This window comes from Leptosomus discolor, chromosome 14 (assembly GCF_034619465.1).
Source record: "Leptosomus discolor isolate bLepDis1 chromosome 14, bLepDis1.hap2, whole genome shotgun sequence".
NCBI lineage: Eukaryota > Metazoa > Chordata > Aves > Leptosomiformes > Leptosomidae > Leptosomus > Leptosomus discolor.
This window is the reverse complement of record NC_141404.1, coordinates 1,433,915-1,454,048: the sequence shown is the minus strand read 5'-3', so window position 1 is coordinate 1,454,048 and position 20,134 is coordinate 1,433,915. Positions and strand designations below refer to the sequence as shown.

General features: G+C 58.4%; 1 protein-coding gene across 1 annotated transcript in view; it reads left to right on the top strand.

Annotated features, from left to right (window-relative positions):
• GRID2IP (Grid2 interacting protein) overlaps window positions 1–14,756 on the top strand; it is a 37,406-nt gene extending 22,650 nt beyond the window's left edge. Inside the window, exons 9-22 of the mRNA XM_086473085.1 lie at window positions 1,593–1,694; window positions 2,780–2,877; window positions 3,373–3,490; window positions 3,881–4,206; window positions 4,453–4,866; window positions 6,111–6,198; window positions 7,498–7,575; window positions 8,258–8,454; window positions 8,976–9,131; window positions 11,065–11,151; window positions 11,628–11,757; window positions 13,156–13,274; window positions 13,664–13,828; window positions 14,685–14,756. Coding sequence (XP_086329211.1) covers window positions 1,593–1,694; window positions 2,780–2,877; window positions 3,373–3,490; window positions 3,881–4,206; window positions 4,453–4,866; window positions 6,111–6,198; window positions 7,498–7,575; window positions 8,258–8,454; window positions 8,976–9,131; window positions 11,065–11,151; window positions 11,628–11,757; window positions 13,156–13,274; window positions 13,664–13,828; window positions 14,685–14,756 — 2,150 coding nt within the window. The remainder of the gene's footprint in view (window positions 1–1,592; window positions 1,695–2,779; window positions 2,878–3,372; window positions 3,491–3,880; window positions 4,207–4,452; window positions 4,867–6,110; window positions 6,199–7,497; window positions 7,576–8,257; window positions 8,455–8,975; window positions 9,132–11,064; window positions 11,152–11,627; window positions 11,758–13,155; window positions 13,275–13,663; window positions 13,829–14,684) is intronic.
• The last annotated feature ends 5,378 nt before the right edge of the window (window positions 14,757–20,134 follow it).

Here is a 20,134-nt window from a genome sequence, read left to right as displayed (position 1 = left end):
GGAGCAAAGGCTTTTGGAAGATCCTTGGGTTGTTAGAGGTTAGAAGGTCCTGAAAGGAAATAGCTGGTTTAGGGGCAGCGTTCAGATCGGAGAGGCAAAATAAGGGGTGACAGCAGTGTCCCTCGGGGTGTCTCCAGCAGTCAGGGGTGCGCAGGTACCCGCGGTTAGAGGAGGTGGGGAGCACGGCTCCTCTGGCAGCGCTGCGCCCGCCCGGGAGCGCTGCTCTCCCCAAAAGACTCGGAAGGCGGTTGGCGATTGTCCTCCTCCCTGCTCCCCCTCTCCCCTCGCCGTCACCTGGGGATGCGGCCACACAAAAACCAGCTGTGGTTTGCTGAGGATTGTGGGCTCTGCAGTCAGACAGCAGAAAAGTGAGGGCAAATTTGGAGTGAAATGGCTTAATCTTTGGCTTTGGGCTTTGTAATCGCTTTCAGATTCTTCCTTTCTAAGCTATTTGCGTTGCGTGTGTTTATTTTAGACTCGGTGTAGGTAAAAAGGTGTTGGCTGAAGGGAGACTTTTGGAGGAACACAGTTATTTTAGCACAGCCTTTCCCCTCGCAGGGAGAAACAGCTCGAAGTCCTGGCGCAAATACTGCTCAACATGGAAACCCGTTGGGTATTTGCTCACCTAATTTGCACTCTCAATTACCACTGCTTTTGTGTGTGCAGAATCATTGCCCAGCCTACCTAACGTGTGGTATATTCCCAAGAATGTAGACGCTAAAATGAGTCTATAAACTCTAAAAGACCTCAGAGGGAAGCGGATACGTTCGCAGCTTGCAGCGATATTTCCGGAATACAAAGCAGGTATCCCAGGTGCTGGCAGAGGAGGAAAGCACGGGAGTCAATCTCCCAGGCCCGGGCTGTTTCACACTGTTGTCCCTGGTTCACAGGCTGGTCCCTGGCTCCTTTCAGCTTCTCGGGTGAAAGGGGCAATCTCTGACCACGTGAAGTTCTGGTTGTTCTGGCGCATGATCTGTGTGTCCGTGCGTGGAAGCACAGCGGCCGGAGATCTCTGAATTTGGGTTAGTCCTTCGTCGGGGCTTCTTCCAAACTCAGTGGCGATCTCTGATGTTTGTGTGTTTGATGGCTGTCGGATACCATGGAGACTGATGCTCTGGTATCTTCATCCTGCGCTAAGTCTGAGCCTCTCCGAGCTGCCGCACTGAGCTGCACACGGACCAATCCATCAGACAACGTGGCTCTTTTGGGCAGCGTTTCGGTGCTGGCCCCCGCTCCCATCTTGTCCCCCGAGGGCAGGAAGGTGTTAGCGGGGTCCCTCTGCACCAGCCTAGCTCAGGGCTGGAGTTTCACGTGCACCATAAGCTGGTGGATGCCAACCCTGCTGGAAAAAGCAATTGCATGTCCTGTCTTTGGGCATCCATCCCCCCGCCTGTGCTGGCGGGAGCGTTCGTAGCTTGCTCCGCTCCCCGGGGCCACAGGGGAGGATGGGGTGAGCGGCCCCCTGGGGGGGACAAAGCAGCTGCAAGTCTGACGGGTCTGGGGGAGCCCCGCGTCACGGCGAGGGGGAACAGGGGTGCTGCGGGGTCCGGCACGCACCGGCCATGCTTTACAAAGGGTGTTTTCTGCTGCAGCTGAGCCAGACGCTGAGGACCGCTACCGCAGCTCCGTCCGAGGGGCCTCCTTGTGCCGGGGAAGCCTTCGAACCCCCCACCCCGAGGAAGGGGGGGCAGCAGGTGGGTGACTGGGGGCTGCGCTGGGGTTCCCGCTGCGGGGAGGAGGGTGCTGGGTCTTGGTGGTTGCGCCTGTAGTGTGGTGCTCGGCCCCAAGCCAAAATCCTGACCTATTCCTAAGCACGGGAGAAGATAGAGGTCAGCATAGAGCCGGCACAGAGGCTGTGACTGGAAATCCAGTTGACATAAGCAGTTCGATAAGAGGCCACTTGGGCTGAGGCTGCACCTTGTTTCCCATCCCTTCCACGGCTCAGACGTGAACGGATCCTGCTGGTCTGAGCCCTCCCTTCTGGGGGGCACAGTTTCTAGGTTCCTTGTGAACTTTCTTGGACACCATCAAACTCCCAGGGGAAACAGCGGCCGGTGCTGCCTGGGCATCTGTGACCGAAAGGACCAGATCTGGGGAACTGCAGCCTCGGCTGCCACGTGTGGTGACCCCGGCTGTCCTGGTGTCCAGCACCTCCCAGGGAGGCTGAAGGAAAAGGTACCAAGAAAAAAAGAAACACCCACAGCACTGCGGCGTCTCGATGTCTGGAGAGTTCTTGACATGGGGCAAACTCCCACACGTGCCCTGGATAATGTCTCATCCCGTGAAATGCTGTGATGGAAACTCCCCGCTCGGCACTGTCCCCCCGGGTGCAGCGCTCCTGAGGAACACACGAACCCCGCCGCAGCCGCAGCACTGCTCTGGTGCTGAGGATTTGTAGGCAGCCTCCAAATCTACCTGTTGGGTAGGCTGAGAGATAAATAACATCCTCGTCTTGTAGAGAAAGAAACGGAATACGGAGAGGGAAAGGGCAAGGCATAGGGGGATTTTTTCTAGCACATGTCCTGCTTCATTGCTGGGTGATTCCTGCTGCCGCCCCGGGAAACCCGCAGTGAGACGTTCCCTGTTTCGCATCGGCTGCCCTGCATCGGTCCCTCGGGACCCCCAGCCCCGGAAGCTCCTGGTGCTTCGCTGTGTGCCTGGGCAGGGAGGACGGCCCCGGGTCCCAGCAGGGGACGGGGAGACCTTGATGGGTCAGGACTGTTGGGGCAGAGGCAGGAGAAGGGGCTCCTGACCGGTTTGTCTCTTCCTTCCCCGGCAGGCCAGAGCGACACCGTGGAGGTCCCGGTTCGCCTGATCCCTGGAGAGAGACAGGCTGGCGACGGCACGTCCCTCCCGGAGACACCCAACCCCAAAATGGTGCGACCTCACGGGGATGGGGAGGGGGGACAAACCTCTGGGAAGAGCTTTGCCAATGAGCGGGGGGAGCGTTGTGTTCATAGGGAGGGTCGACAACTTGAGTCCTTTCATGCTAGCGCAGGAAAGCAGGAAAAAAGGGAACGGGGGAAGGATGTGTCTGGATGTAAATACCTGCTGGTGGCCGACAACATCCCTGCCTCAGAGCTCCTCTCTGGTATCACTTCCCTGGGCAATCAGTCAGCTTTAACAAGGCTGGTGTCCGTCAGCGTCTCCCCGCAGCCTTGTGAGTGAGCGGCTCTCAGGGAGCTTCCGAGAAGGCAGAGGAGCCCTGGGTTGGGCTGAAGCGCTCCTTCAAAGAGCAAGAGACTGGGGGCTGGCGGGTCTGTGGTGGCTCTCCTGTCCCCAGGACGTGGCAGGGCTCTGGGGGCTCCGCAAGCCCCATCTCGATTTGGGCACCGGCAGAAGCTCTTTACCCTTTTATTTTTTTTTTTTCAGATGTCGGCTGTCTACGCAGAACTAGAAAACCGCCTGATCGGCAGCTTTGCTGGCAAGATGGGCAACGCTGCCCTGCACAGAGCATCGCCTCCTGCCCCAGAGCTGCCACACGCTGCAGGTACCGTCCGGCTTCCCACGGCGTGAGAGAGGCAGTTTGGGGGGGGGGGGGGGGGGGTGTCTCAGGTGGATGGTGCTGGCCAGGCAGGCGGAGGAGAAGACGTCTGTCCCTTGGTGCCATTTGATAACGAAGCAGCGACGGCGCCACGTGCGAGCCCGGCAACGGCTCCTGCAAAGCTGCATCTGCAGGAGGGCAGCGGAGCAGGGGGGATGGCAGATGCCGCAGGACACCAGCACAGAGCACTGCCCCGGGGGATCTCTCCTCCCCGCAGGCTGCTCCGTTATCTCCCGCCGCATCCAGCGTGGTGCTGGCGCTCGTCGCAGCCCGTGGGTGGGGGGCTGCGGGGAGCGCCCGGTGCGGGACCCCCCTCGGCAGTGCTCTGTCCCGCAGGTGCTCGCAAGGCGGGGATGGCGATCTCGTGGCCGAGCGACCCTCTGACCTCCCAGCAGTGCTACTACCGCCTGCACAGCAGCGTGGCTTCCCCGAGCAGCACCGAGTCCAACCCCTACGTCAGCCTCGACAGCAGCCCAGCCCCGTCCCCCAAGCACCGGGACTACTCGCTCAGCCCTCTGTCGCGACGGAAGAAGCTCTTCACCTTCTCCAGGCCCCCGCGCAGCCGCGACACCGACCGATTCCTGGACGCCCTCAGCGAGCAGCTGGGACACCGGGTCACCATCGTGGACGATTTCCTCACCCCCGAGAACGACTACGAGGAGGTGAGCGTGGCGCGGGGGCGGCTCGGTGGCTTCGGCTGCTGCCCTGGTGGTGGAGCCATCCATCGTGGAGGCTGCGCCGCCCTGGGGGGGGCGGTGCAGAGCCTCTGGGGACACACTTTGGGGCTCTGCAGGTGGCAGAGGGGGGCAAGGGCTGCACAGCTCGGGGGCAGGACCCCCCTCCGAGGGTTGGGTGGGCGGAGGATGAGGTAGGTGCCACCTTCAGCCCCTGCTCTCTCCCTCGCCCAGATGAGTTTCCACGATGACCAGGGCAGCTACGTCACCAACGACGTCAGCAGCAGCGAGTACATCAGCAGCAGCGACGAGGGCAGCTCCCTGACCTACTCCACCCTCTCGGACCACATCCCCCCGCCGCCGCTCAGCCCCCCGCCGCCACCCCCTCCCCTGCAGTTCCACGACCCTCAGACCGTCCCCACCAAGGTGGAGGCCACCAAGGCCAGCACGTCGCCTGCCCCCAAATCCCTCATCAGCCACCTGCACCCCATCCCGCCCCCGCCGCCCCCCCCGCCGCCCCCCCCGGTGCCCTGCGCACCCCCCCTGCACCGGGGGCTGCTGCACCGCAGGAGCGAGTCCAACCACATGAGCGTCAAGAGGCTGCGGTGGGAGCAGGTGGAGAACTCGGAAGGGACCATCTGGGGGCAGGTACGGCCCGGGAGCGGGGCGAGGGTCCGAACCGCGGGCTGGGGGGGGCGGTTGCCTGTGTGGGTCGGCAGGAGCATCCGTGGGCACTGCCCTCCTCCCTGCCCAGAGCTCTGTCCCCTCCCTGGAGCATCACATCCCAACCTCTTGTCAGGCCACACAGTCCATACCTTGGCCAAGGGAATGAACGCTGAAGATGCCGTGTTACAGAAAGTCTCTTATTTCTTTTCATCCTTTTAATTACCTGGACCAAAACTGCTGGGATGAGAAGAGGCTCTGGAAAGCACCTGAAGCGCGGTTAGTTTTTTTCCTGCAGCGTGCTGGGGAGCACTTTCTTTCCTGCTCTCTATGAATTGACATAGGCAGGAGCTGCCTGCAGACACATTCTGCAGCTGTAGGAGGTTTTATCCCTGGAAAACTGTTGAGGAGGGTTGAAAGCGGAGTGATGAGGAGAACACCGAGGTAGGGGAGGAAAGCAGAGGCAAGGAGTGAGACTAGACATGATAATCCTTTGGCATCATGGACTTGAAGAGAGGCAGAACTCTGGAGGCGGATTCGAGTCCCTGCAAGGAGAAGCTGGCCTCCCTGGAGTGTAACTGCCAGCCCCTGCAGCTCTCCTGGCGATGAACGTGTTCCGATGCGCCATATCCTTCATGCCCTGAGCAGCCAGAGGGGAGCTGTGGGAGCATCTTCCAGTCCCACAGGCACCCACCCTGCAGGTCCCTCTCCCTGGCACTCTGGAAAACAAGATGCTTCTTCCCAGTGATTTTTTTTTTTGTATGCAAAAAATTCCCCGAGTTTCTGGAATTCCCGCTCTGTCCTTCCATAAAGCAATCATGCCCAAGCAGCACATGAGGAGCAGTAATGCCCTGTAGGATTCCAGCCGTGTCAGAGGCTAAATGAATCTGCCAGGAGGTGCCACCAGCGGCAGGGTGGGAGGAGAAGCTGGTGGGGTGAATCTCCGGGTTTCTTCCTTTCTTCTGGATGAGAACAGGTCCCACCAGACGGGCTCGGCGACTTGCGTAGAAACTGCCTCCGCAGAGGTGAACGGTTCAGCAGGCTCTGGTTTCTGCCCAGGGTTTACGGTGGCTGCCTCTCCAGTTACAGCGCGGTGCCATCAACCTGTCCCGGTTTCTTCTGGGGACACGGAGCCTAGCGGGGGGCAGAGGGGAGGTGGCCCAGCGCAGGTGGGCAGTGTCGGGCGTCCCCTGCGCCAGCACGGCTCCTGACTCTTCCTCCTCCTGCAGCTCGGGGAAGACTCGGACTACGACAAGCTGAGCGATATGGTCAAATACCTCGACCTGGAGCTGCACTTCGGGACGCAGAAGCCTACGAGTAAGTACTTGAGCCCTGGAGCAGGGTCTGGTACCATCCCGAAACCGGGGTGCTGGGAGGAACTGGGGCTCGGTGGGCAGCAAGGCAATGCCTGGTCCTACCTCACCCACGGCACAGAATTCATTCACGCTCAGGATTTTGTGGCCGCAGGTCACTACGGCGGAGATCCCCTCGCTGTCTCCCTGAATGTTCTCTGCTGCCGATACCTGTTTTGTCTCCACATTTCCGTCGATCGGGGCAGCGAAACTCAGCCGGAGGGTTTCGCTCCCCGTTGCGCTCAGTGCTGCTTCCTGGCTCTCTCGGTGCCCGCCTGGCCACCCCCACGCCGCGGGGAACACCGGTGTGCCACCACGGCGCTCCGGTGCCGCGAGGGGCCTGGTTTGCCACGCGGCAGGAGCTCAGACCTGCACCACGCGCGGCAACGACCCGCGCGCAGCTCTGCTCGTCGCGGTCTGCGCAGCGCGGACAGCCGGCCGGGCCGTCGGCACGCACCGACGCCGCGAGTTAGGGTTGCGGCGCTGTTGCTTTGAGAACTCAGCCCTGAAAAAGCCGTGAAAACATTTCTCTGTCCGTCGGGAGCGTTACAAGCCACACTTGTCTTTTTACACATATAATAGGCCAGTTCCCCCCCCAAACCTACGCCTGAGGTCCACAGCTAGCGCAGCCTCCCCTGTTGCTCTTGGATCGGGGGCTCCTGCAGACCCATCGATCAGGATCCACCACCCACTGGGGTTTCTGGGTGCTGAAAGCCCAGAGAGTGGGTCCAGGCTGGGGGTGCTGAGTGGCACTGGCCGGGATGGCCACATTCGGGGTGCGGGGTGACAGCAGCGCGCTCCTGCCTGCCCGGTGGGAGGCGTGGGGCAGCGCGGCTGCCGCATTTACACTGGGAGAAGTAAAATGCCAGTGGGATGTCCGAGCTCTGCTGCAAGGGACACGATGCACGATGGCAGCGGGGGCAGAGCTGAGCTAGAGCAGGCAGATACAGATGGGACTGGCAGTGGAGGTGGGATGAAACGGGATTCCTCTCAGGGGCTATCTTTTGGGGGATGTTTCTGGGCAGTCTGGGATTTTCTGTGTGTTTCACCTCTTGTTTTACCTTTTTCAGCTCCAACTGAGTCCTCCATTGAGGAGATCTTTGAATCGCAGAATTCAAGGATTCCCGGAGCCATTGCTGTGTGCAAAGCATCAGTTCTCCTCTCTGTCATTCATGGTTTCACTGTTTTCAGGACAGTTTTCTTCCCGCTGGAGCCGGCTGAGCCTGTCCTTACCCATGATTAAATCTTTCAGTTTCTCTTCCAGAGCCAGCTCTCATGCCAGAAAACTTTAAAAAGAAAGACGTGGTTGAAATTTTGTCCCACAAAAAGGCCTACAACACATGTAAGTAAACATCACGGTGAACGTACCCCCAAAACGGGCCCAGAGATGGGACCGGGGATGTAGAGAACTGGAAAGGTAAAAGGAAGGAGGCTGCATGAGCACGATCCCATGAGCGCAATCCCAGCACAGCTCTGCTGGGCTGGGCTGTTCCTGCAGCCCTGGGCAGGGGGGAGAAGGCGGCTTTCCAGGAAAGGGGGGAGATGGGATGTGACTCATTGGCCTGGGGAGGGAGGAAGGGTCAGTGCTGCTTCTCCAGGATGCGCTTTTGGCGGGAAGGAGGGGGGGAGAGCTTGGCGGGACCCTGCGGGACCCTGCTCTCCTGGCCGTGGGAAAGGAGGGGGCGCTGCGGGTGGTTTCCAGTGCAGCCCAGCCTGCTGCGTTGGTGATGAGCATGCATATGATGCAATACCTTGGGGGGGGGGGTCTGCAGGACCAGGGTGACCCCTCAGGGTCCCCACGAAGCCCCTGCAAGACCTGAGGGAGTGGAAAGCCCTTCCTCGCCCCAGGGTTGATTCTGTGCCAGCGTGGGCACGTGGAGAAGTCCCTGCCACTCTTGTGCCGTGGAGAGATTGAGCCTCTCCCCCTGGCCCCATCCTGCCAGGCAGTTTGTCCCCAGCACAGCCAGCCCCGCCGGGGTCCAGTCCTCCTCCCCTCCCGAGTGACGTGCCTCCCTTCCTCCCAGCCATCCTGATAGCCCACCTCAAGCTCTCGCACATCGAGCTGCGCCAGATCCTCATGACGATGGAGACGGACCGCCTGGAGCCTTCCCACATCAAGCAGCTCTTGCTGTACGCCCCGGACGGGGAGGAAGTCCAGCGCTTCCAGAGCTACAAGGAGAATCCCAGCAAGCTGAGCGAGCCCGACCAGTTTGTGCTGCAGGTACCTGCAGGCAGGGATGTGCCCTGGGAGGGAGGAGGTCTGCATGTGCAGTGCCCCAGGGATGTCTTGGTGTGAGCTGGACTTGAGGAAAACGCGTAGCAGAGAGGAAGCAGTCAGCAGGACGCTGGTCTGCTCTGGTGGGGTGGGAAAAGCTGGTGGCACTGGTCACAGGGAGCGCCGGTGACGATGCCTGAGGTGTCTGGCAGCTCCCACGACGGCTGTTCTACAGCCAAAGCATACCGCCCTGTTTACCCCACGGTGAGAGTGACTTTGCCCAATTCTGACTCTCTTTCTGTTGACAAAGTCACTGGTAGATATTGGCGTGAGACCTCCCCGTCCCGTGGCAGCAAAGTGGCCGTGCTCTGCGAAGGCTGCAGCAGCCGTCCCAGCTGCCCCGCGGCATCGCCTGTGCTGACAAGCGCCTGCTGCTTCCACGTGTGGGGAAACACGCCAGGACAGACGCCACGCAGGGATTATGGCTGACGGCGACAGCGGTGATTTTCTCCTCCTTTTGTTCTCAGATGTTGTCAGTACCAGAATACAAGATCCGCCTGCGCAGCCTGCATTTTAAGACCACTCTGCAGGAGAAGACAGAGGAGATCAAAGCTAGCTACGAGTGCATCTGCAAGGCCTCCCTAGAGCTGAAAAGCAGCAAGAAGCTGGCCAAGATCTTGGAGGTCAGAACAGTCCTTCCTTCTGGTAACAGCCACTGGGGGCCCCCAGCATCCACAGGAGCACCCCCAGGCAGCCGGAGCGCGGCCCCAGCCCCACGGCTGATCCCTGGGCACCTTGGGGTCCCGCTCGGCCACGCTCCGTCCCCTGGCAGCTCCCGCTGGTATTGGCTTGGGGGGATCCCGGCATGGGGGGGATGCCGGACGGCAGGTCACGGACGGCCACGCACCCGCCGACAGCACGCAGCAGGGCTGCAGGAGCCAGAAACCCACCCAGTAACACAGCCCAGCCCACCGGGTTGTCCTCTGGCTGCGATGGGGCCGGAGGATGCGGGGTTTGGCCGAGCAGTCACTAGATGCGTGTCCCCACGCAGGTAGCGCTGCAGGCCGGTCCCTCTGCGCGGCCGGGGGCTCGTGCCAGCCCTGCTGCGGTGCAGGCAGGGGTCCCGCACGCTGCCCGTCCCTCTGAGGAGGTGCTTTCGGGGTCCCGGGGGGTGGGCTGTGCCTGGCAGAGGGGCACTGCGCTCGTGGGAGAACGAAACCCACTGCAGCTGCTCCTTGGCCCTACTGAGATGAGCTGCCCCAAATTAACGTTAATTCATTCCCGTTTGCTTTTAAAAAAAAAAAAAGCAGGGGAGAGAAATGAGGACGCGATGCGACAAAAGGCATCTCCAGAGGAGTGATGAACCTCCTCAGCAGTGCCTGGCCAGTAACCCCCCCAACACCTCCTTAAGTCCTTGGGGGGCAACGGCTGGTTGCACATTAACGGGCGGCGAACAGGAATTCAGAGTGTCCCAGGCTGAAATCCAGGCAGTCCTGAGGTCCCTGCCCCTCGCCAGGCCCCAGGAGGGACGTCAGGACTCGGGTGAGCCCAGTCTGGAGTCCTGCTGTGCCTCCAAGGGTGCAAAGCCTCAGCACGAGGAATTGGAGCATTCCGGAGGGGAAAGCTGCCTCTGCTGGGTCGCCATTGCCTTTAAAAGATCCCCTTAAAGCTCTGCAGAGAATACCCACAAGAGGCTTTGGGAAGAGGGGAGCTTAGGCACTTGCTAGTCAGCAGGACAGCCCTTGTCCTGCAGGCAGGAGATCTCAGAGAGGATTTCAACGTCCTGCAAGGAAAAACAAATGAGAAATGAAACAGCAACATCACCTCGTGCGTGCCTAAAGCCCGAGGCTGTGACACAAGGCAAAATCCCCCCTTGAGCACTAACAAAGCTTCGGCACCTGCCTCGTCAGTCTGGAAGCAGCGAAGGAGCCAAGCGGGTGTTAGGGGTGCTGTGGGCTCCCCACAGCCCTCTGGACGGCTGCAGGGGAGGGAAGGGGACTCCTGGGCATCATCCTCGTAAACCACAGGGGGGAGAACCTAAACGTGAGCTCTGGTAAGGGCTTTGGAAGTTTGGGTCTGCGGATGACAAGCAGGGTGTGTTTTCCAGCCCCTGCTGAAGACACTGGCGAGGTGGTGGGTAAGGACCAGCTCCTGCAGCTGAAACGTGGGCTTTGCTGTTGGGGGTTCAGCGCAGGCTTCGTCCGGGAGCAGCACCGAGAACAGAACAGCCTGTGCCTCTGGGCCCACGGCCCCATCCCTTGGGGCTGCTGGGTGCATGAGCAGCCCTCTCCCCGCAGCGTGCGGGTGACAGGATGAACGGTGTGTACAGAACCAGCAGAAATTCTGCCTTTAATAGGTTCATCCCCCTGTGAATGAACCGATAAGGTTTTATTAACGATGCTCTACGAGCACAAGTATGGGGCCCCTTAGCAGAAGTGACCCAACACAAAAAAGGGTGCTTTCCCACCGCGCCGTAGACAGAGGGAGGCTTTTTACCTCTGCTCCCACCACATCGTTGGTAGGTCTCTGTGACCCAAAAGCAGGTACAAGAGGAGATGGGACCATATAAGTGCTGGAGGTCACCGGCCAGTCATTCACCGAGGTTTCTCTTTGCAGTTCGTGCTGGCGATGGGAAACTATCTGAACAACGGGCAGCCCAAGACCAGCAAAACAACAGGCTTTAAAATCAACTTTCTCACCGAGGTAAGACAACACATGCTTGCTCCCGTGCAGGAGGCACCAACGCTGGGAGCCCCAAGTGCCCGGTTCATCGTGCCTGTCCTCTACAAGGCTCCTGGGCACAGCAGCTCCCAGAGAGGGGACAGGGATCGATGCACAGGGTTGACTTCAGAGGCAAGACCTAGACCTTGTGGCTGTGGGGTGGGAGAAAATGAAGGTCTTTTATCCCACATGGGTTGCTGCGGGACTCCTGAAGGGTGGGGGACAGGGTGGCAGCTCTGATGCCACTAATCTGGGCGTAACATGCTGTGTAAACATTAAGCGTCCTATTTAAACATTAATCTACGCAGCATGGCTGGGAATTGCCATGCACGTGAACGCAGGGCGAGCAGAGCAGAACAGAAGAGCCCCTGCGTGTTTGGTGACCGGCACACCGAGTGCTTGGCAAAACCCACTCTCCCCCGCATAGGAATCTCCTTCCTTGTTTTGCTTTGCCGTAGCTGAACACCACCAAGACCGTCGATGGGAAATCCACCTTCCTGCACATTCTTGCCAAATCACTTAGCCAACATTTCCCAGAGCTCCTGGGCTTTGCCAAGGATCTTCCTACAGTGCCGCTCGCTGCCAAAGGTAAATGAACAAAAGCACCTGCAAGCTCCGTGTCTCCTTGCACCGTCTCTTCGGTTGGTGCGGGTCTAGAATCAGTCCCGAGCTGCACAGCATCGGCACGAGCAGGATGGTGGCCCAAACAAACGAGGAAGGGTCCTGAGCGAGAGGACAGGTCTAGGAAGGGATGAGCTCCCACCCATCCCACACTGCTCCACATGGCATTGTCTAGACAAGGCTCTGTCCCTGACCTGAACCTGCCTTCTGACTAGAGAAGTGGCCCCAAGTTCAGAGGTACCTCGTAAGTGCAAGGGGAGCAGAAGAGGGAAGTGCCAGGAGCACCGTCTGCTCCACCCAGCCCGTCTCCCTCCATCCCTGGGGTGCAGCCTCCCCGGCGGGGGCGGCAGCGTTATTACTGCCTGCAATCACGTGTGGTACAGAGTGTACGGCACCCCTCACGTTATGGGTTCACAGTCCAGTCGCAGGTATGTCACGCTGAGGATCGTGCAGCTCCGTTGGTTGCAATAAAAAAAAAAAGAAAGTCCCAGATGCTGGGGTTATCATCCACCCGCTGGTGTCGGTGGTGCCACAACAGGCTGGCCGCAGGCAAAGCGCGGGCTGTGTTCTCCTTGCACATCGTCCCCCGTTGTCTGTGAGTAATTCCCTCGGGAATTCATGCGACGGTGGATGATCAAAGGAGAAAGTTCAGGCCTGGAGAGGTAAACTGCCTCTTGGGGAAGGTCTGTACCTGCAGCTTTCCGAGCTGGGTGTTGTATCTGGTTAAATAGCGTCTGTCACTGCAGGCTCCCGCCACTTTATACCCAGTTTCAGACCATGTGCCGCCCAGGGCTGACCAGCTTCGCTCTCATCCTGGCCACAGAGCAATGCAGCTGCAGGACGTCACCCAGGCCCTCCTGACCTGCTGCAGTTCACCTCCTCCCTTGCCTGTAGGAGAGCCAAGGCTTGGGGGCCCAAAGGAGCACGGAGCCCAAACGGCTCCCTCTCCTGAACGCTGGCTCTGCGACAAGATGCCACGGAGGGCAGCCTGGCTACCACCCCGTGTCCCACCGTCCTGTGCACTCCCTCTGTCCCCCTCCCCAGTCGAGCACCTGCATGTCCACCACCGCCCTTGCGCTGCCGAGTCCTGTGTGCTCCTTGGCATGTTCCAGGCTCATTTTGAGGTTCTTGGCATCTCTTGGCCCCAGCACCCAGCAGCGGCTGCTGGCAACTTGCCGGAGGCCAGTAAGAAGGTCTGGTTGTCCACCGTGCCCTGGACAATGCAGACAAGTTGTGCAGAGCCACACGGGCAGCCTGAACCACCCTGACCGACACAGACGCCGACGCTCGCTGCCCTCGCTTCGCTGCGGGAAATGAGCCAGACCTGAGTCTCCTGACACTGCTTCATCCTCTCTTGCCGTGCAGTGAATCAGAGAACCCTAACGGCTGACCTAAAGGACCTGCACACCACCGTCAGTGACATACAGATGGCCTGTCACAACATGCCAGCTACCGCAGAGGACAGATTTGCAATTGTGATGAGTGTATCCTTCTGTAAAAGGGGCAAGTCACCAACACGACTTGCTGCCCTCCAGTAAAACCGTTCTGTGGTCTTCATGCCTCCTTGGTAGGCAGCAGGGCTGCGTCCAGCTGGTAAGAAAGCATCCTCATCCTCTCTTCTGCGTGGCAGAAACCGAGTGCCACAAGGCCAGACAGCTTTCTGAGCCATCTCTCCTTCCCAAGGAGTGCTGTTAGGGAGAGCTGAGCGTCCCAGCAGGCTCCTGTCACACATGGCCACAGCCCACATTTGCAGCAGGTCCCTTCTTAGGCCTGAGATGAAACCCAGCCATCTGATGGGTTTCAACCCAGCAGAAGTGACCCTGATCTGTACCAGACCCACACTGCGGCTGGTTTTCCTTAAGCCACTTCTCAGTCCTTCCTGGAGAGTGCCCAGCCTGCCATGCAATCCCTGGATGACCTGCAGCACAAGGCCATGGAAGAATTCAGCAAGGTGTTGTCTTTCTTCGGGGAAGACTCAAAAATGACAACTTCTGAAGCTTTCTTTGGCATTTTTGCAGAATTCATGAGCAAGTTTGAGGTAAGTTGCACTTTTCAAAGGCAGCCAGGAAGGGGTTTCCTGTTAGATGTCAGTGAAGCATTTTACTTATGTTTGAGCTGTGGGAATGTCTTCTTTTAGCCCATCCCAGGGGCTAAACCATAGCAGTGATTCTATCACCCAGTAACCCCTCCCCAGCTGAGAAGGGGAATCAGGGAAAGGAGAGGAGAGCTGAAGGTTGAAGCAAGGACAGATTTAATGAAACAGCAGAACAAATAAAGCACACAAAGTTGTACTCAGCCTAGGATGTCTGGTCATCACAGTCCTCGGGAGCAGGATGGGACGAGGAGGAGCAGGATGGGACGAGGAGGAGCAGGAGGGATCCCAGCCAGAACTCCCCCAGGAGCTCCCCTTCCTCAGCAAACCTCCCCCCTTTATAACGACCATGACATTATGGTCTGGGCTACACCTGAAGCTCACTCAGCTCAGCTGCCCTGGCTGCTGACGGCCTGCCTGGCATGGCTGGGCTGCGGCTCTACCCCAGCCAAACCAGGGCACGAGACGAGCGCTTTGTGAGCACGTGTACCCGAATGTCCATAAAGTGCAATTTTTCTGACGTACAAGGCAGCTGGCTGGTGCAGGAGGCTGAGGTGAGGGTTGATGGTCCAAGCACCAGCCCCACGGACAGTAAAGCAGGTGTGGTCATGGTCTGATGTCCTTGGTTAACGAGGAGCTGGCTCGGAGCACCACCAAGCAGACAGACGCACGGGCTGACTTGTCCAGTGGGAAGCTGTGGGAGAATGAAGCCTGTAGTGGCCAGCACCATGAAACATCTCCCTGTCCACACCAGCTGCCCTCTCCTGACCCTCAGCGCCTGCCCTTTGCTCTCTCCCCGCAGCGGGCGCTCAGCGATGTGCAGGTCGGCGAGAGCCAGCGCAGCCCCAGGATGACCTCCCCCCTCGCCTGGTGACGGGCCCGCAGCAGCGCGAGGTGCGGCCGTTTATTGCCAACAAAGTGCAATTTGCTCCCGTTTGAGTTTGGTTGTAAATATGCTGCTGTCACCTGCTACCACCAAGCAGAACCACGGACCAAGGGGTCGGGGCAGTCTGGATGCTGAAAAGGCACCGCAGGTGATGCTGGATGGATGCGAGGGTGAGGCACAGGGACGAGAAGGTAAACACCACGCTGGTCTTGACAGCAGCTTTCTTAGCAGCCTCTGTTTCCAGCATATTGCTGAGTCAAGGATGTCAGACACAGCTGGGTAAAACCCCTCTCCCTCGTGTTTCCACAACACGTGTCACAGGCACCAGCAGTCGCTGGAGACCTTCCCCACATCCCCGCAGCCGGTGCCCGAGCACGGCTGCGCAAGGAGTCAGCCCTCGCAGGATGCAGCTTTCCCCAGGCAGGCACGCTCGCCCCCGCCAGCCTCGGGGCCAGGGTTAGAGCCCACCCCCAGACTCCCTGGGGGGCCAGAGCAGGTCGGGCGAGGAAGGGAGCACAGTGGGGGGACAAGGGCTGCCACCAGCGCCTGCTCCCCCAGGACCCTGAGGAGCAACGCTGCCGAGCTCCTCTCAAATCCCTCGCCAAGCCCTCCCGCCCTTGAGCTGCACCGTGGGGCTGGAGCTCCACCCGAACAGGCCATAACAGCGGAGGGAGATCAACAGAGGTGGCCCAGAGGCTTTAATCCCCTGCCGTTGCCGGCCGGTGGCAACGGAATGCAATACGGCCTCGCAGAAGCCTCCCGGCTCGTCCGTGCGGTCCCAAATACGGATCCAGCCTGGTTCTGCCCAGCTGCGCTGGAGAGCAAGGCAAGCCCCGAGTCCTTCCTGCCGCCAGGTTTGCCTAAAGGTGTGTCAGAGACTGACAGGTCTTGAAATGTTCCCCAGCGTTTCACATCAGCAGCACTGGGCTTACTTGAACTCCGCAGGAGACATAAATCCCTGAGCATTTTGGTGCCTCCTTGGAAAGCACAGAACCCCGTGGCAGCCTAAAAATGAGTGGAGTCCTCTGCAGCCACGAGTACCACCTCCGAGGCACGGCAGAGACCAGCGAGAAATACATCCCCTGCCCTCCTGTATTCACCCCCGAGCGCTGGAGTCCCGAGAGTCCCTTTACCGTACGACCAGCCGTTCACGCTGAGCACACCCAGGGAACTCCCGAGGCGTGCCCGTCCACCCTTCCCCTGACTGTTACTAATTCCCTCGTTATTAAAAGGGCTAGCAGCATCCCGTGGTCAGTGCACGTGCCTCCGGGCGACGCAGCGCCCCGAGAGCTTTACGGCAGCAAACCCACCGTGCATGAACACCGCGAGGCATCACCCTGTGCAAAACGCACCCGGCTGCCTTTCAGACCCGACGCGCTCCGACATCCCGCCCCGTGGACGCGCTCCAGCAAGCCCTAGCGTAGGTAACCTCCCTCCCGCCCATCGCCAGAGCAAGAGCTCTCACTGCAGCCTCTGCTCGAGTACAGAACCGCCACCCGGTGCATTATTTATGGGAGACCTTATGACCATCGAACCTTCGGTTTTCAGTATTTTTTTAAACCCTGCTGTAGGAAGTGAAGTATATTTTCACAAGTGTTCTCAGTTTATACAGCTTTAAGTGCCAGGTAGTTTCTAGCGTTGTGTTCGCAGAGGTCCAGCCCCGTCTGTCTCTGCCTCTCCTCTGCCCCCACGGCGGTGACAGGGCAATGCTCACTCGGCTCCACTTTCCGTGTTGGATGTTGCACATTGCAGTCAGTTGATTATTATTATTTTTTTTTTCTAAAAACATATTCAATATTTAAACCACTGGAGGTTCTTTTGAAACTGTCATGACAAATGTGAAGATGCTGTACATAGATTTTGCTACATGTTGTAACCTTCCAGAATAGTTAGGACTCCAATCCCTTTGGTATTTTTATGTGAATATTTTCAAAGAACCGACGTACGGTTATATTATTTGATAATGGGACTATGGATATTCACAATACAGTCTCTCCCCAATGCCTATGTGCTATTCCTAAAATAAAGCTACTGCCTTCTGCCTCCTGACGGCGTGCGCCTCTGTGTTCTGTCGAAAATCGTGTTGTACGACAGCTGCGGGTGAAGGGGTGAGGAATTCTGCATCGGGCACTTCTGCGACCGCACTTCTTAACACTGGCCCCTTACACCTATGGGAGAGAGATGCAGGATCTGCCCTTGCTGGGTTTGGGCTGGTAGGGGGAAAATAACTGCATAACTGTGAAAGGACCTGCTTGCGTGCCGGCATTCAGGCCAGTGTGATGAACACAAGCAGCAAATTCTTAAAATAGTATGGATTTTTTCGGCAGCCTTCAGAAGAAAACATTTAGCGAGCGCAAGAGGCAGAGAGTTGTTTCCCTCCGAAGAGGAATTCTTGGCTGAGGTTGAGTTTATGTCCCCGGAGCAATTCATCTCCCTTTACACCAACAGCAGACAGATAGGGACCGGTTTCCTATCAGATTTCCTGGTTGTAGTTTAGCTTGTTTACAGCAGCCTGCTCAGTCCCTGGGTCCTCCCTGGAGGCCACGGCACCGGCAACTGTAAAGCGGCTCTGAACAGAGCTACCAAAAACGTTACGGGTACAAGCCCCTCGCTGGGCACGTGCATTTCAAGTGCTCGAACCCCTCCTGAGGTCCCTTTAGCCCTCCTGGCCGATCAAGCCTGGCTCTTCTGCAGCCCCGGGGATCTCGAGCTGCCCAGCGCGGCTGTCAGACCTCCCACGGCACGGGCCGGCGCCGCCCGGGCTGCAGCCCATAAACCACCACAGAAACGATGACCCGGAGCCTCCTCTGCAGCGCGGTACCTACGGCAGTCGGCATCATTCGCCGCACACCCTTGCTGTTTCGCTCTTTCTTGACAACTGCAAACGCTGGGTAATTTTCCCCCAGAACCAGCGCCCCGGCTGGGCGCTCTCCTGCCAGCCTTGCAGAGCCCAGCCTTAACAGACCGCCTGCGTCAGCCCCGATCATGGGATCGTCTTCACAGGAAAGCCCGTCCTTGGAAAGGAAGTAATAACTCAGGCAGCAGCCCGGGGTCAGCGCGGGGAACGCAGCCGTGGCGTGGCTCCTGCTCCTCGGGGTGCCACCTCCACCCTCTGACAGAGACAGGGAAACAGTGACCCTGAAAATCCCAGGTTACATTCCAAACTTTGCATTATTTAAGGATTTTCACCCTTTCCTGCAAGAAATGGGGGTGGAAAAAAAAAATCAAAAAGAAAATGAGCAGCTTTAGCCTAAGTCATGGTGAGGACAAGCTCACAGCTCCCGTTGGTGGACTGGCTGGGATGAAACAGAACCAGGCTGGCATCTCCAAGCCAAACTGGAACCACTTATGAACCCTCCCTCTAAGTATCTCGGCAATGGTTTAAAAGGCCGCGATCTGTAATTATTTTCCAGGTGCCATGAAAGGTGCTGAAGAGACCAACAGAGGTTCTCGGCTTCAGACTGGAAGGGCTGGAAGTCAGAAAAACGTGGCAGAGGCTGAGAGGCAGCACAAGGCACCTGGATGCTGAAATTGAAGCCCTCAAGGATCTGCCTTGTTCCAACACAATTTAGGAAAATCTGGGTTTTCCAAATTCTAGCAGAAAAAAATCAAAGCATCTCCAATCGCAAGATTCAAAGACCTTTCGTTATGTTCATCAGAACCGTGAGCCGAGTGTGAAACAATGAGGTAACATACAGCCACTAGGATCTTCCTACTTTGCTCTCTGGTTTCTGAGACTCCGGGGTGCCTTTTTATTTTTATCTTGCCTCCATGGTCCATCTAGAGAACTCGGACGTGAAGGTGAGAGCTGAACTTCTGATTCTGGCAGCTGAGGTTGTCAGAGCAGGGCTGAGTTCCACAAAACCTTTGGTAAAAGCAGCGCAGTTCGTTCCAACGTTACACGACCAGCGAGAGAGACGAAGGCAGCACCCGCGCTGGGAGAAGCTGCTCACGCCCGGCCAGCGGTGCGGGACCGGCGTTCCCCGGGGGCCGCCCCGCTTCGGCCGAGCCTTTCACCCAGGTGTCACAGGGGAGCCGAGGACTCGCCAGTAACACCTTGGGGGATCCCACACAGTAAAACCCGGGTCGATAACTCCACCGTGGGGACGCGGGTTGGGCTTGCGCAAGGACAGCGCCCGTGCTCCCTCTGCCCGCCCAGCCAGCGCGTTCCCTGCCCAGCAAGAGGCACGGGGCTGCTCGGTGGGGCTGCCCTGGGGCTCTGTGCACCCCGACTTCAGAGGTGTGTGAGCTGCCTCCTGCCACGGCCTTTCCCTGTGCCGGAAGGTCCCTCTTCAGCATCATTCTGCGTGTTACTGGCCGTAAGAGTTTATCAGGATTTTCAGAGAGATGCTGCTGAAGCCAAAACCTCCAGCCTGGTCCCAGAAGGGGACTCGATTCTGGGATTAAGCTCCAGGCTCAGAAATGAGCTATGAACCCCAGCCCACGGATGAATCTGCTCTTTGTAAGGCTTAGGCATAAACTTAAGAGCCAGGACTAGCTGTCAGCTTCCCTCTGTGTCGCGGGCTGTCAGCTTGGGAGGACATCAGCACGGATATTTTTATTGTTACTTGTCCCTTCTCTAGCTGTGCAGATTGCTTAAGAGAATGGCACTCTGTGGAGTTTGACCCATGAGCCCTGATAGTGAAAATAATACACTTCTCACCAGAGCCACGGGAGACCGAAAGAGTAACTTCGGGCAATTAGTTTAACTTTGACTATAAATATTCCTTCTCATTCCTTGTGACACCGTTAACAGCTCCGCTGGCAAATCCCGATTCTCTGGCAATATTTAAGCTGCCTGTCAGTTGGCAGAGGCTTGGTGGTGCCCGGCGCAGGGAGCAGAATGAGACCCAGCTGAGCGCAGTAAGTTCCCTTTCAGCTTCTACCTCGAGGCGGGGAGCTCCGGTTGGGGCGTGGGTTCGGGGCGGCTGCTGGGCTGCGTTTCAGCCCCGGCGAGCGGTGGTGTCTTTAGGAGGTGGATGGACCTGGGGATGCTTTAAAAAATCCCGATGAGGAGGCATTTAGAGCGATACAGTCCCGACGGGTTACTCAAGACCCACGTGGGCCGCGTCTCTCCCGGCACCATTGATAAAGGGCTGGCTTCAGCGGCTTCATTTCAATGCCACGGATGTTCTTTCCTCACAATCTCTGGCGAGGAAAGCGCTGCCGCCTGTGCCAGGAACCGAGGGAGACCGGGCTGTGAGCTGAATTCACAAAACGGGCAAAATTTCCACTGGGCCATGGCAGAGTGAGGATCTGAAATCAGAGCAACCGAGTCGGCTGCATTTTTCCTAACGCCCAGCCTCACCCCTGGCTCTGGGAGCCACAAGAGGAGCTTTAACCGGGCACCTGGGCTCAGCTCCCTG